We start from the raw sequence: 15,013 nt of genomic DNA on the forward strand, positions 1-15,013 counted from the left end.
TGTACTGCTAAGGTGACTGAAAGGTCGTCAGTTAACTACTTTCAAAGTACAGTTGAAAAAGTTTGTATTTTCTTGTGTGATACAAAGAATGGAGATGACTTGAGCTGCAGATCACAAAGATCTGTACATTCACACTGGCAATCATAACGTGAATGTCAGGTTTTTTATCGTCTTGATGTCTTGTTCCTGGTATGAAGGTTCTGGATTAATGAAAAGATGGAGCGCTAAATCACGCCGATCTAATCTGCTAATCTGATCTCAGACATGTCGCATTCTCATTTGAAATACAATATGATGCTATCAGCAGCAGGAGTGATAATCCACCTGGAGAAACATTTGCAGAAATGGAGGCTTCACAGAAAATGTAAGAGAGTGATGTGATATACTGTCGAAGAAGGAAAGTCTTGAATTAAGAATCAGATTAAAGTCATGGCGAGCTTCATGAATAATGCAGCCGGCGTTTACTTCCCCTGAAGTCAACTGTAAAACACAGTCCTCTCGCCAAGTCTCCTTGCTCTCAGTGCTCTCTACATTTCATCCTCACCAGTAATGATGGATGGCATTTTAAAGTAAACTAATTAAACCTGAAAAGGAGAATGGATTGTGACAATATTTCATTCCATCAGCATCATAATGGCGCAAGTGTCAGACTGTTTCTTGCCATCAAAAAATTAAAAGCATAAATCAAAGATTATGGAGCCAAAACAAAGGAGACTAGGTTTAAAAGTTAATGTTTTAACAGGATGACAAAATCATTAGAATCTAATTTATGACCCTGAGGCAAAGACTTTTTCATGATCTAGTGTTGGCATGTTAGTGTAATATCCCTGTCATCGCTGTTGGCTCATTCATTCAATGGGCACTGACAGGAAATACTCTCATTTTAGTGGCGCACTCTCTCTGAGTAGAACGAGCTGATTGGAAGATGTCAGAGGTCACCTCCCCTCAAAACTGTGAAAATTGGTGTGATCAAATTTCCCAGCATACCTGATAAATAGTACTCAAAAATTCTGTGAGGGAGGAAGCAGAGAGATCTGCAGGATATCATTTTGAATCTGATTTCTTTATCGTCTGTGATGATTAAATTCTCTAACTGTAAAACTGAACAGAACCAAACTTTTGAGTCCCCACAACCAGAGCACTGGCTTTCTCCTGAGATTATCCAGAAGAGCTTAATGTGAGAATACAAATGTCCGAGCCAGTTGCTCTCCACATTTTTCATTTCTGCCGATGGCCTGAAAATGTCAGAGTGAGCGAGTGATGACGTATCTAACATGCGATGGACACCAAACTGGAATAATTCAAATATCTTGAGATAAAAAGGAGGGGCCATACATGGGGAAGAAGATGTCAACTTGGAAAGATGATGAAATTCAGGAGGGTTTGATGTTATGGTCACGTGACTTCATGACGTCATGTCCTGCTGACTACATGCTCTACCCAGGCGCCACCCATCGCCTTAATGTTCTGCACATTTTCCTGTTGTCATGAACCCGTCTGACCAGGACAATATCTGGCTGCGTTCTACATATGATAGTCAAAGTCGGAAAACATCCCGACCCAATTTTTCAGACTTTTTTTTTTTGGCAGTTCAGGACTTCAAAACCCCTGTGATGAGTTACTGACAGTGGGAAATGTGCCATATCAATTTGTTTGCAACCATTTAACAGTAAAACTACTTTGTTCTATTCTGACCAGTTCTGAATATTGGTGCAGAAAACTCAGCCACCCACTGTTCAAACTCTAACCAGCGTTGTTTTAATGGTTTCACAGTGCAAGTTTTGGTCCTCATAATTTTTCTCACAGCACCATGTGAAATTAGCTGTCACATCAAATGAGGAAATCTTCATTTCAGCATGTGTGAATACTTAGTGTAACACATCAGACGTGGTGTGAAACGCTGCGTGAAAACCTGCTGTTTTAATACCTCCGCGTAGCACCAGACTGCATACACGAGGAAAACAATTTATCCAGCTCACAGCCCTTGTCCTCCTCTTTCCATCTCTGTCTCATCTGCCTTGGAGTTCATATTTTGCAGTGGCATCACATCTCCCTGTAATCCTCCTCTGGATTGGCTGCAGTGCCTCATCTCTTAGCTCTGAAGGTCAACATGTGAGAGGCATCAGTAAAAGAAAATGACCTGCGTGCAACACATCGCAGTAACCTCCACCTGAGATGAGTAACCTACCTCGCATGTGGGAGAGAGGAACCTTGGTCGTCAAACGCTGAAAGTTGATTATATACCTTAAGCATATATCCTGATATAACCCACTGACGGCCGTTCCCTTAAAGATCTTTGCAGCACAAACATGTCACTGTAATGTTTAGAGGACGGTACTCTCTAGTATTTAGAGACATTTCAAGGGTTGGGACAGTTTATTTGACTGATTTGTTAAGTGGAAAACTCAATAACTCGTTATGAAAATTACAATCTATGAGTGTGTGTTTTCTCTCAGGTACCGACTCTGAAAATACTTTGAAAACCACTGAGACATTTTATTCTGACTGGTATTGATCAAACACAGCTGAGTGGAAAGATGCATCGCGGCTGCTTTGACAGAAACGACGTGTTTCTAATAAATTTGTTTTGCGGTTCTTCTGATAAATCTGTGCTGATAGCTTCGTTCAGATCTTTTTCTCCCCTCTACCAAGCGTTTTCTATTTTATTTTCACTTCCTCCCTCTGTAATTATTTCTATTCGTCTTTTTTTGAACTTATTTTTCAAACGTGTCAAAGCTGTCATAAATTGTATATCCTGACCTTGAATGCAATTCCAACTTTCACACCCAGTAACACTGTGACATTCCACAGTGTGACTAAGACTCTAAAATGTATTCAGCTTATCGGTTATTTCTGGCACAAGCAGCCAACCCCCCCTCCCCAAACTCCCTCTCAATAAATATGGGGTTGACTCCGTTGATATGCCTCAGAGGCATTTTAAATATTCCCCCAAAAATATCTATTCATAAAGCGGGGCAACGTAATTGGGTGATTTATGACCTTTTCACACCGCTGGAGCGATTAACTGAAGACATCATTCAGAGCTGTCAATCAAACTGATTGTTCACATGGAAACGAGACACCATGCAGCCGGTAACGATGCCGACTGACTCGGGAACGCCGTCTTCAAAAGGCTTTTACTGAAGTGGCCTTTTCAGGACTGGGCCGCAAGCTGTGTAGTTAATCGTGTTAACGCAAAACTTCTCTCAGAAAGTGAATCAGAATCAAAAGCTCAAGAGAATCTGTGCACGTTCATGTTACCATCTCCAGGGTGACGTGGTTTCAGCCCAACACCATCTCATCGGTGCGCCCTCATCGCTGCCGGTCACAGACCCTGACTATGTTCATAGTTTAATAGCACACCTGGGACACATCTCCACATAAAGCTATCATTACCCCAGATTTAATGATCAGGCGCGGTGATTTGTCTTTATTGGTCCTTGCAGACACACACACACCTGCATCTTCAGAGCCTTCCTTTGCTAATACCACCGAGAGGAACAACTTGACACTAATTGGCTCATCATGTCAAGTGTGCTCATGCATAAAGCATTTCTTCTTCTGATGCTTAAAAAAAGTACCAGCTTTGGAACGGGATGACATTTGAGAGAATTGCGTCCTGGGTGAGATTTTGTGCCTTTTCTGTCCAAATGTCCCATTCCAGCTTTCAGAGCCACAACCAGTGTTGTGCCTCTAATACCAACCAGGACTCTGTGGCAGTGTAACTATAAGGAGGCCTGTATTATAGGAGTCGGGATTTGTTGTTATCGAGGTAACTTCAGGTTTAATTCTACATGGGTTTTCAGTTTTATGAAGCCGGTAAATCACCATGGTAACGGATGCTGAACCCCTAATCTTCTCTATTAGCAGGTGAAGTTCGTGATAATGGATCAATACATGTCAATGGCCCAAGTACTGACCAATCAGATCACTGCGAGTCACAGAGTCATCATTCCTACACTGGATTCTGACAGGGACTAAAAAGTTTTCAACAAAATAAATGTAAAATAAAAGCAGATATTTGAACAGATTAATGGATCATTTTGCTGCTCCAGACTGTTAACGTCTTTATCACATTAAATAAATACGTGATAAACTATTATAGCTTAATTTAATTCAACATAGATGATAGATACGCATATTCTATCATTGCAACTTTGAATAACATGAAACTATGTCTCTATTATTAATGGAAATACAAAACTAAACCCTGTCATGTATTTTTATTGGAAAATATATTCTCACACAGACTGTAATTATTGATAATATTTTCCATCATTATTGAAATAGAAACAATATGATCACATCAACTAGAGGAGAAAAGAAAAACTCAAATTTTGATATGAAGTCAAATTAATCACTGGAACTTCATTTCGTTTTCTTTATATATATATATATATATATATATATATATATATATATAGTTATAGTTATAGTTAGAGAAAATAGTGTGATGAAGTCACTTGGACTGAAAAGCTCACTCATTTCAACTTGTTGAATGTCACTTTTGTTTGTTGCTTTAATTTACCAGTAGGAATCTGCTTGTTTCATGGTCCTGATGATTTTTCTTGTTATTGACGCCTCTGCCTCGTTCACATGAACTGAGTAGATAAACCCAAGATTCACTGTGACAGGTGATAACCAGCTCAGGTTATCCAGGATGACCGAGGTTACGTTATGTGAAGCCAGAGGCCCCAGGAATCCAAGCTTACTTTATTTATCAACGCTCATGTTTCAAATCCAACTGTTTATATGCACCTCCCATACAAACAATGGTTTTTATCTACTGCTAAGTCATATTTAACTGATCTTCATGATTTCACAAGGGTCTAATCTGCCTGTCGAAGGGGGGGCCTCCCCCCCACTCCCGTTGGTCCTCGGGGCTTTCTGGCACTCAGTCTAATTACCAGAGATAATGGAGGGTGAAGCTAAATGGCACTGATGGGGTCCAGCAGAAGGTTATTAGGTGTCCTCATTAGTGCCCGAGTGAAGTGAAAGGAGGTTTAAGGTCTTATTCTGATCCTGATGGATGGTGTTCCTCTCGGTGTGTCTTTAGAGTGTGTGTGTGTGTGTCACGGTGTAGACGGAGAGGCAGAGGCAGACTGGAAAAAACATAGGTGTGTGTGTGTGTGTAAAACTTTCAATTTAACACATGATAAGACACAATTCCTTTTTAGTGTCAGAGGCGTATATTCTTTTTTTGTATTCAGAGTTTAATGCAGTAAACAATTCTTATGCAGTGACAATTATAGTATATTACTATATATTGTGAATTAAGGCAGGGTGCATTAATATATTATGTTTAAAATGACATCATTATAATTATATAATATTATAAACAGTCTAATAAAAATCTGTGATTGCAGAGTTGAGTCATTATTTAAGTTGAGTGAATTGGTTAAAGAGAAAGAAAAACAGAAGCACGGTCATCAAAGCAATGTAATTCTGTTTTATTGTATTACTCATAGTTGCTCAGACACGTGTATATACAAATACAGATTATTTTTTTGTCAAATTTTTTTGTTGTTGTTTATATACTGTAAAAGAGCAGGTTGGAAATATTCCCCCACTGATGGCAAAGTGGGAGCGGGGTTCAAAGGTGAGGGGGACAAGGACAGCAGGTGGTGTGGTGGAGGATATACAAGCACAAAGAGGGATGGGACATGACAGTTGCACAAAAATTAACAAGTGGCTGGTCAGCAAGGGCGTCGCTGACAAAGAGAGGCTTTGCCCTGTGTGCACAGAACCTGGATCGATGATAGCCCCCCCCCCCCAACTAACAATCCACTCTAGCATTTGGTGGAGGGGCTGCACTAATCCTTGAACTGTACCCAGGAGCAACGTATATCGTAGGGACAAGTGATTCTGGGGCGTTCAAAAGGGAGAGAAACGTGAAGGGCCCTGTTGTAGTCTCTCCGACGCCAGCACCCATTCCATGTAAAAGCACAATGGCAGAAAGCGTCTTGTACACAGACGGGGCTGCCAGGGCAGAGGCTGAAGGGCTAAGGCATGGGAAACACTCTTCTTTGCCAAAGAGGGTTGCCGCTTCCCATTCACTGCGGCAACAGCAAATGAGACACGCACACACAGACACACACACAAACTCAAACAGTCTCACACATTTTTTTTTTCCAAGCTGAAAAACATCCGCACATTGATGTATACACTCCGCAAACGCCTCCTCTTGTGAGGGCGGAGAGAGGATGAATAGTCGGAGGAGACAGACTGAAACTACATGGGATGAATTCTGTAGATGAGCACAGACGAGAGCTGTTCTCAGGAAATGAAAAAAAACGACGTTGTTTTTGAACTACAAAATGACCTACCCCCACTGTAACTTCACAACAATGGTTTGTGTTATGTACATTTGTCATCTGAAACTACACAGCTTTATGACATCACTCAAATGGGGATGCAAAAAACACACAACATGAATGTGATCAAAAATCTAGTACGCCTTAAAAAGGAAAATAAGAGCAAAGGAAAGAAAACATTCTTTTTAAAACTTTTTTGATCTTTTTTTTCTCTTTTTCTTTTTTACATGTCATCAAAGTCCATGCGCATGCCACATAATGAAACCGGCGAGTTCCTGCAGTTGAAAAGCTGACGGTCCCCTCAGGGCAGATCTTTGAGCTGAACAACATGCTTTCAAAAGCTGAAGGCTAAAAAAAAAAAAAAGAAAAGAAAAAGCGTACAAATAGGCCGTCCATTATGTCCCAAAGTGTTTCTCTCCGAGGCAGGATCCTTATGTGAAGAGATGGTTGAGGGTCGGTGACTGGTTTGAAACATGTAACAGGTGAGCCACTTGTTGGCCAATGTCCAGCCTTCTGCACACTGGTGCGTGCACAGTTCCCACAGGTTTCCCCTTCGTATTAGCTCAAAGTTTCATTAGGCATTGAGGATTGAAGCACACAATGCATTTGTTTGAGGACAGTACACACTCCGCAAAACCCAGAGATAATACCGCGTTCGTTTTTTAGAAAAGACATAAGAACCAAATTAATACTTTAATATCAAACACTATTTACATCAAGAAGTTGTCCTAATAATAATAATAATAGTCGTAATCATCATCATCATAACAATAATAATAATTATACAGTTTTAACAATGATGTATCTCACTTTTTTCTTTTGTCCTCCAGAAAGGTACAAAATGGATACTAACCTAACACTACATGTTTTATGGTTGACTACCTCAGGATACACAGTATCCAGTTTATAAGTTGATCCTCATTTCCCAAGTTAAGGTGTGTACAGAATAAACCATGGTAATAATAGCAATAATGACAAAGAGTAGTATTGGTAACTATAAGAGAGTACAGTCGAAGCTGGTTTCTGATAAAAAGTCTAGTGTTTATCTGCTGACAAGCGTCCATTTTGGATCGTATGCGGTCCTCATTTCCCTATGGTGTTATCCTGAAAATTAGTACCTCATTAAATGGCCTGGTCTCCTATTACCCCCCCCCCCCCCATAGCTGAGCTGAGCTGCTATTTCCACTGTAATAGCATTGTTACCGTAGCACAAAAAACAAATGGCAAAAGGCAAAGGCAGTCTTTTGTGGGAGAAAAAAAATAAAACTGAAAAATAGATTAAAGGCAGCCACAAAAATGAAATCAACACAAAAACAAAACAGTGCGTGCCTTTTAAGACTGAATGGTACTGAACAGTATGTTTGTCATTGAATCTTGTGGGTTTTTGTGTTTGCAGTTGTGTTGCATGGATTTTTAGCTGTTTGGTTAGGCACTCTAGTCACACTACCTTCTGCTATACCTCCCATGACTCTTCTCTGTGTGTGCGTCCCTCTGTTTTATTCTTTCTGTCTTCTTCACTCACCGATTCTTTCAAACTGCAAGGTCATTGGTGCTTTAAACCCCCCCCCCCACACAGTGGAAATCTACACCCCACACTGCTCCTCCTCCTCCCGAGACCCCCCAAGCCTTCCACCATCTATTTTTAATACCAGAAATAACTCCCCTTGCCACAACATGGGGTCCACATGCCTGTCATTTTGAACCTCATTAAAGAGTTACTTAAACCAGTAACACTAGGAGCTGAGGGTGGACATGCGAAATGTGACATGCGCCGCTTCTCTTGCTCCACTTCTCTCTTTCTACCTCAAACCAACTGGTGCCTTATTTGTCATACAAAGCCAGACTCTGAGAAAGTAAAGCAGAGTTTATTTCTCTTTCTGTCCATACTTCTCTTTGAAAGCTAAGAAACATGCCCCTTCGATGAAAAAAGAGACTCACCATGTGCATCTGTGGGAGATGATGAAATCTGAACATCATTAAAACACAGTGAATTGCTTTGAATATAAGTGCTAACATAAACCTGGCTACGACTAGAGCTGTGCATTGCCTTTAATTAAACTTTCTCCTTTCAAGCAATGTGGTTAAAACTAATTGGAGCTAAGACGGAATAATCTGAATCTGAGAACCAACTAACTATTATTTGAGCATGATTAAAAGCTGTAAAGGACAAAGATGTGAGGAAAAAGTATACTGCTGTAAATTGTGGTTTCTATTGAATCACCTCCCCATTAGGTCACGGTCACACATACAAAAATGTTTCTATTCCGTGCGAATGAGGGAGCAAACAACACACTTGCTTTGTGTGACGAGTGGCGTGGAGTTCAACTTCGGTGAATTTTAACCAGCAACACCACAGCCTCGACCAATAGCAACAACGTTTATGTGGTTGGCTTTTGGCCGTCATTGGCTGTAGTTGTCATCGTGAGCCCAGACAGAATATAGATGGAGACTCTGATTTTAGCTGTGTTGAACCCACTGCTTCTCTGATGTCAGGGAAATTACCACAGCCACAACCTCAAACAGGCTTTATGTGGCTGCAACTGATTTGCGTCACATCCTGCACTGCACACATTCAGCCAGCGATGATGTGTAATTTGCCTCAGCAGGTGTTTATCAATCACCTACATTTGCGTATGTGTGATTGTGTATTTACCAAAGAGGATCTCAGACGGCACAAAAATACTAATTTTGTGGAGACAAATAATAGTAGTAATAGTAAAATAATTATTTAGTGTTCAATTTAGCTGTGTGAATAATTTGCAAACAATCACTTTATCAATCAATAGTGAAGGAAAAAAAAAAAAGCCTTGGATGCAAATTTTCATGGGAGAGTTAATATTGACTACAACTCAAAGGAAACAGGCAACAATTGTTGCCCAGCTGAGTAAATGCAGCATAAAATGATTATGACTGTTGCCGGGAAATTGTTTGATCAGCTTTCAAAAGATATTGATCCTTGATCTTAATAACAGTCCCACAAAGTATCTGGTGAGAAAGTTTCAGTTTGGTTGTTTAGTGAGTCGGATTTAACCAAGTGCTTTGAGAGGTGTTTGAGCGTGTACTGCACAAAGAGGGACAAGTTGCCCAATGGTTCTATAGTTTTTACACTGACTCGCTCCATCTATAAGTAGCTTATTCACAAACACATGCAATTTATATTCAAGAGAAAACCGAGCACCATCTATGACTCAGGACAGTCTGATGATCAATAGACTAATGTGCATGCCATTTACTTAATTTCTCAGTGCTGTGGTTTCCAGTCTGACCTTTGCTTAAAACCATTACTCCTAATTTCCTTCATCATTTCACTTTTAATCGCACATCCCAGTTCAGTGGTGTTGCAAGAAATCTGCTTCTTATGACGCATCAGAGCTCTATCGAGATCTATTCTGAAAGGCTTCATGAGAGGTCTCGGGATTAGCTATTTATTTTGTGTATGTACAATCATTTCTAAGACCTAGATTCTTCACTTTCCTACTGTGTAAGGCTGCTACTGTATACAACTGTGTAAAACCCTACTGCTATTGACTGTTAGAGGCATTCTTGTATGTGACTTTGTAAGCAGTGCATGTGTGTGTGTGTTTGTGTGTATGTGTGGGTAAACATCAGTGCTGCAATGAGATAAACATGATGTAAAGGGATGTCAAGTCACGGGAAAATAAGAATCACTAAGTGTCAAAAAACGAGATTTGGCATCTTAGTTGAAGGTTTAAGAGGGGGAACTGTCTCCCCCCTTCCAACATCAACTTTTTTCACTCACAGACGGAGAAAGACCACTTAAATATTTTTTTTTTTTTTCTGAAAAAAATAGAGGGTTCCTTGAGAAGCCTACTCTGACGCCCAATCAAGAGAACACGCTGCACCCAAAGCCCGCCCCTTCCCTGCAGCCTCGGGCAGATTCAGGCCACGCTAGGTGTTAAATGCCCTCCTGGACAGAGGGAGGCGCTATAAAGTGAAGAGCGCTGCTAGGCAGACCAGCAACAAAGCCAGGAGTGGACTTGTGTTCTGCAGGTGCGGCGCGGCATTTGTTTCACTTCGGGAAGGCTCGGCTGGTTCGTGACTGGTATCGTCTAAAAGGGTAGAAAAAGAAATACAGTGAATAACTCTTATACAACAGTACCTTGCAGACAATAACATTTTGCAATTAATTGGATCTCAAGTGTTTGTATATCTGATCTATAAAGCCTTAATCTGACAGTGTTTCTTGCTGCAGAAACAACAGCATGTTTGTAAAGTTTTTCACAGTGATATTTAAACCGGTTGCCATGTGAACTTCAGTTGCTGTGTCATGATTCTACTCTCATCCTCAGAAACAGTTTGAAATCCTCTGTCAGGTGAGGGCGCCTCCCGAATGTGCCAGCCTGGCAATGTCATCAGTGTGTGTGAGCAGCCATGTGCCTGGTGCACCATGGGAAATAGGCTGAACCATGCACAGCAAAGGACAGATTGACAGAACAGAGGACCGGAGTTGTGTGTGTTGTGTGTGTGTGTGTGTGTGTGTGTGTGTGTGTGTGTGTGTGTGTGTGTGTGTGTAGGGACAGGGCAACAGCAGATGACAGATGAATGTTTTAATTTCCTTCCTTTGGAGAATTAGAGAATGAGCCAAAAGCAGCATGCAAAGGTGAGAGTCAGACATCGAAGATGCGGATGGGATAGCGAGGTGGACAAATAGGCAGATAGAGAATCAGGCAGGATGAGAGGTGGGGGGGGGGGGGGGGGGGGGGGGGGGGGGGGCATCACAAAGGTCTTAGGGGTCTGGCCTTGTGAGTGTGTGTGGCCCATTTAGATGACAGGTGATAGTATCTGATGGTCACAGAAAGGAGAGCAAAGCTTTAAATGCTGATAGTGTCATCTTCCCTTTGATTTCAGAATGAAACAACTAATGTTTTACATTCATTTGTGAATAAAAAGAATCAAACAGTAGTTTTGAATCAATCAACATTCTGTTGTTATATATTGTGTATTCCCAGTGAGGATGACTTTGTGTTGTTTCAGGCTCTGGAGGGAGCTGGTGCTGGGAATAAATCAGCAGCATGTGGACTGTTTCACTTCAGTGACTGGGTTGGGGGGTGGGTGACATGTATGAAGACGTAAACATGCTGTGTGTCCTGAGCACAGACAATAATGATTGTTCCTCTGCAGAACCAAACAGCAACTCAGTGAAGAGTAAAAATAGAATAAAAATTGCCATACGTGTTGTTGCTATGTGAATAAGTGCATGCAGCAGGCAGTGTGCATTTGTTGTGTGTTGTAAAAGCGTGGTGGATGGAGGCTGTGTCAGTGTCAATATTGTTTGTATTTGTCTGAACTTCAGTAAATGGTTGAACTCTGGTCACGAGTCAATCGGGCTACTTTGCTGTGAGAGGGAACTGATCATCAGAACACTGCTATTTAATTTGCCAATTTATCATTATATCCTTCAACATTTGATGTGGTGTTAAATCATCTATTTTTATTTATAATAAATATATTTACATTTTCAGCATTTTTTAAAAAACACGATAACATGATAATAATCATGATACAAACTTTTTAATCTCTTGAATGTGTAAATGAATTGTGTCATGATTGTGTGTTTTTACACTGGTCGTGTTAATCAGAATAATCAAGTGAGTGTATAAGAGCAGAACAATTTTCATTTAAAACAATCAAGACCAGACCATGGATCATATCACGTAGATGAAAGTGACTCTCTGTGGCGAATTAGTGAAAATGTTTAACAACCGTGTCAGAGTGCAAAACACAATATAATTACATAAAACAGCAATTGTTAACATGTAAGCAGTAACAGTAAGAGAACACCACTGTGGTGATCTGTTGCAGAATCAGATTAAGACAAGCGTCAGGCAGAGAAGAGGAAGGCCAGATCAGCTTTCAGACAAACGGCATAAAAAGGAAAGAGGCACAGAACAAGAGACACATGTACAGATGCATGGAGGTCACACTGAAGAGAATCAAAAAAGCAGGAAGCCATACTAACCTCGTGGTTCTAATGTATTGTCTACTTTGTCGTTTACATCAAATACACGGTCATGTACGCCTATAGTTTTCACACAGCTGTCTATAACAGAAAATAGGGAGAATGAGAGATCATTAGAGGTATATGCCAAATAGGTTAGTGACATTTGAAGCCCCCCGTCTACGCCCTGAAATTAAAACATCCCAAGCAACAAAGCTCATGGCAACGTTCAGATGAGGTATGAAGCGACCTGAGTTTCATTTGATGTGATCATCTATCATCCTTTCTTATGTTTTCATTCAAAAGAGGAAAAAAAAAAATCTTATCAAGTAAAGCAGTTCTGTGATCAATGGAATAAAGGGTTTGGACAGTGAGCGAAAAGGTAACTGAAGAGGCAGTGAAGTAAAAAAAAAAAGAAAAAAGAAGTAGACATAAATTGTTTTTATTTTCAATTCAATGTAGACTCAAACAAGCTCTGTTACAAAGCCTCCGTGTCACATGCAAACACTTACTTGATGGTCGGACGAAAACTTTCAGCTTCAGGCATGTTTTCCTCCCGTTCTCAGCGATGGTGGAGGCTGAAAAAAATGTAGACAAAGGTGAAACCGGTGTAACAACAGCACTAGATATACTACAATAGTACATGTGCAGTGAATAACAAAAACTTGTTTCCAAACTGCATCTTTCCTTACAAAGATCTGCATGAATATCTTCCTAAAGATGAATATTTCATGTCGTATTCCTTCCTGTGAGCAACGGTTAAAACTGAGGTTTATTCAGGAGGAAAAAAAAATCAACTTTCAGATAGTTAATGTTGGCTCTTAAGTGGGTTTTAGTGGGTTAGTCATGGTTCTTGGGGAATAATGGCTAGAAAGTATTTACAGATGTGCTCGCAAAGTCTCTCTGGGGGAAAGTGGAGTGCTTCGCTCACAGTTTAATTCTAGCATCTTAGATTTGTGCAACTGGCTGCAGCTTAGGAAGGATCAAGGAATTTGCATCATTTTGACTTGTTTAAAATAGGAAAAATACATTTAAAAGTCAAAACTGGAAGATGATGTGTTTGTAGTTTATTTGTATTTCCATCCACAAAGACCTCAGCACTTTTCAAGAGAGTCAAAGTTCACACACCGGGGAATTTACACAGTGCATGTATGGATGGTTTGCGGCCGCTGTCAGGAAATGGATCCTTTCCTGTCAAACCCATTGGGGGTGAATCCCTGAGCGTTCTCATCCCCTACAAATATAATGTGCAAAATGTGTGTGTGTGTGTGTGTGTGGTTGGCCGCTAATAGTGTGGAGGATGTTGAGGCACCAGGTGCCGTCTCGGTAGGAGAGTATAGGGGTCAAACACGTAGCAGTTGGAGCACGGTGGTTGCATCCATCATGGCAGTATATCATAGTGTAGTTTAAAAATATATATATTTTACAGTCTTGTGTAATGACATCATATCGAATAACAAATAGTCTAGGTTTTTCTCCCACTCTGGTGACATATTATTGATATTTACTGTAACTTGTTTTCATCCTACTTTCCCCCTCCGGCTCCGCAGAGACCACACTGTCTGCAAAGCTGTCTGTCGGGCATCGTTTCACGTCTTCTGTGGATCATTCCACAGCTGATGCAATGAAGCCAAGCATTTCCAAAGGCTACCATTTGGGAACTGTCAACTCATGTCCAGTGAACCTATACCTAACCCTGTTCTTCCCTTCCCTCGGCCCCAGCTGTGTCACCCTCTCCTCTCGTCTGTCAGCGCCGTCACATCCGCTCGTCAAGACTCCACTAGATGAAGATTTTTACATCAGTCTGGTCACGTTGCTCTTCATGCTCTTTATTTAATTTTCTGATCTCTTGTCTGCACAGTGTTTAACATTCAAAGATGAATCTGTATACATCACTGCAATCAATGGCCCAGCATCTATTTGCCATTGGAAAAAGCAGTGAGTTGCCTCTGTAGCCATGGGGATGTTTTTATTAAGAGAATTACTGACTAATAACTACGGAAAAAGGGTCAGAAGAGATGGAAATATATTCCTCTCCGCTCTTGATTTACCCTGAGTTTCGATGCCAGCCTCTTATCAAATGCATGCTGCATTCTCTTTCAATCATTTTGGGAATCCTTCTCTACAGCTCATCAAGCGCTCTCTCTCTCTCATTCCCTCCTGCCTCTCGACCTCGCTTTTACCATTTTAATGTTGTTGCTTCATCAGCTGTTATCTGTTTCTTAGTCATGTGTCAGTGAGAGGCGACTTGAGATCAGATGTTCTTTTTCACAGCTCGGTTCATATTCAGCAGATGCTGGTGGGGAGGAAAGTGGAAGGGAGAGGGGGAGAGAGAGAGAGAGAGAGAGAGAGAGAGAGGGGGAGAGAGAGAGAGAGAGAGAGGGCCTTATTATTTCGGTGTGGAGGCAGCCGATGACACGCTAATGAACCTTGGCCACCGTCGCTCACCCACTCATACACACCAGTACCCACACAATTTATGTCACTCCTCTTGTCGCTCCAGTTCTCTTTTCCACCACTACTTTATGCTCCCACTTTCCGACACACACACACACACACACACACACACCCTCTCCAGATGTCTTATCTTCATCGTGGTTGAGGGCAGAGCTGAGTCACAGCCATCCACACCAGCCACTTAGCAAAGGCAGCTGATCATGAGAGAAGTATGGCCCTGATGAAAATGGCAGAGAGCATGTGGGAGTCTCTGTCATGACGACAGTTTTCTGAGCTGTTTGTG

At 41.1% G+C, this 15,013-nt stretch overlaps 1 protein-coding gene across 2 annotated transcripts in view; it reads right to left on the reverse strand.

Moving 5' to 3' along the window:
• Positions 1–10,019: 10,019 nt before the first annotated feature.
• LOC109639297 (ephrin-A5b) overlaps positions 10,020–15,013 on the reverse strand; it is a 93,984-nt gene continuing 88,990 nt past the window's right edge. The window contains exons 3-5 of one of the 2 annotated variants that reach the window (XM_020102681.2): positions 12,786–12,851; positions 12,295–12,375; positions 10,020–10,384 (exon numbers count right to left, since the gene is read on the reverse strand). In XM_020102681.2, coding sequence (XP_019958240.1) covers positions 10,260–10,384; positions 12,295–12,375; positions 12,786–12,851 — 272 coding nt within the window. In that variant the 3' untranslated portion in view covers positions 10,020–10,259. The remainder of the gene's footprint in view (positions 10,385–12,294; positions 12,376–12,785; positions 12,852–15,013) is intronic. The other variant, XM_020102682.2, reaches the window with a different exon arrangement.

Source organism: Paralichthys olivaceus, chromosome 4, assembly GCF_024713975.1.
Source record: "Paralichthys olivaceus isolate ysfri-2021 chromosome 4, ASM2471397v2, whole genome shotgun sequence".
Lineage (NCBI taxonomy): Eukaryota > Metazoa > Chordata > Actinopteri > Pleuronectiformes > Paralichthyidae > Paralichthys > Paralichthys olivaceus.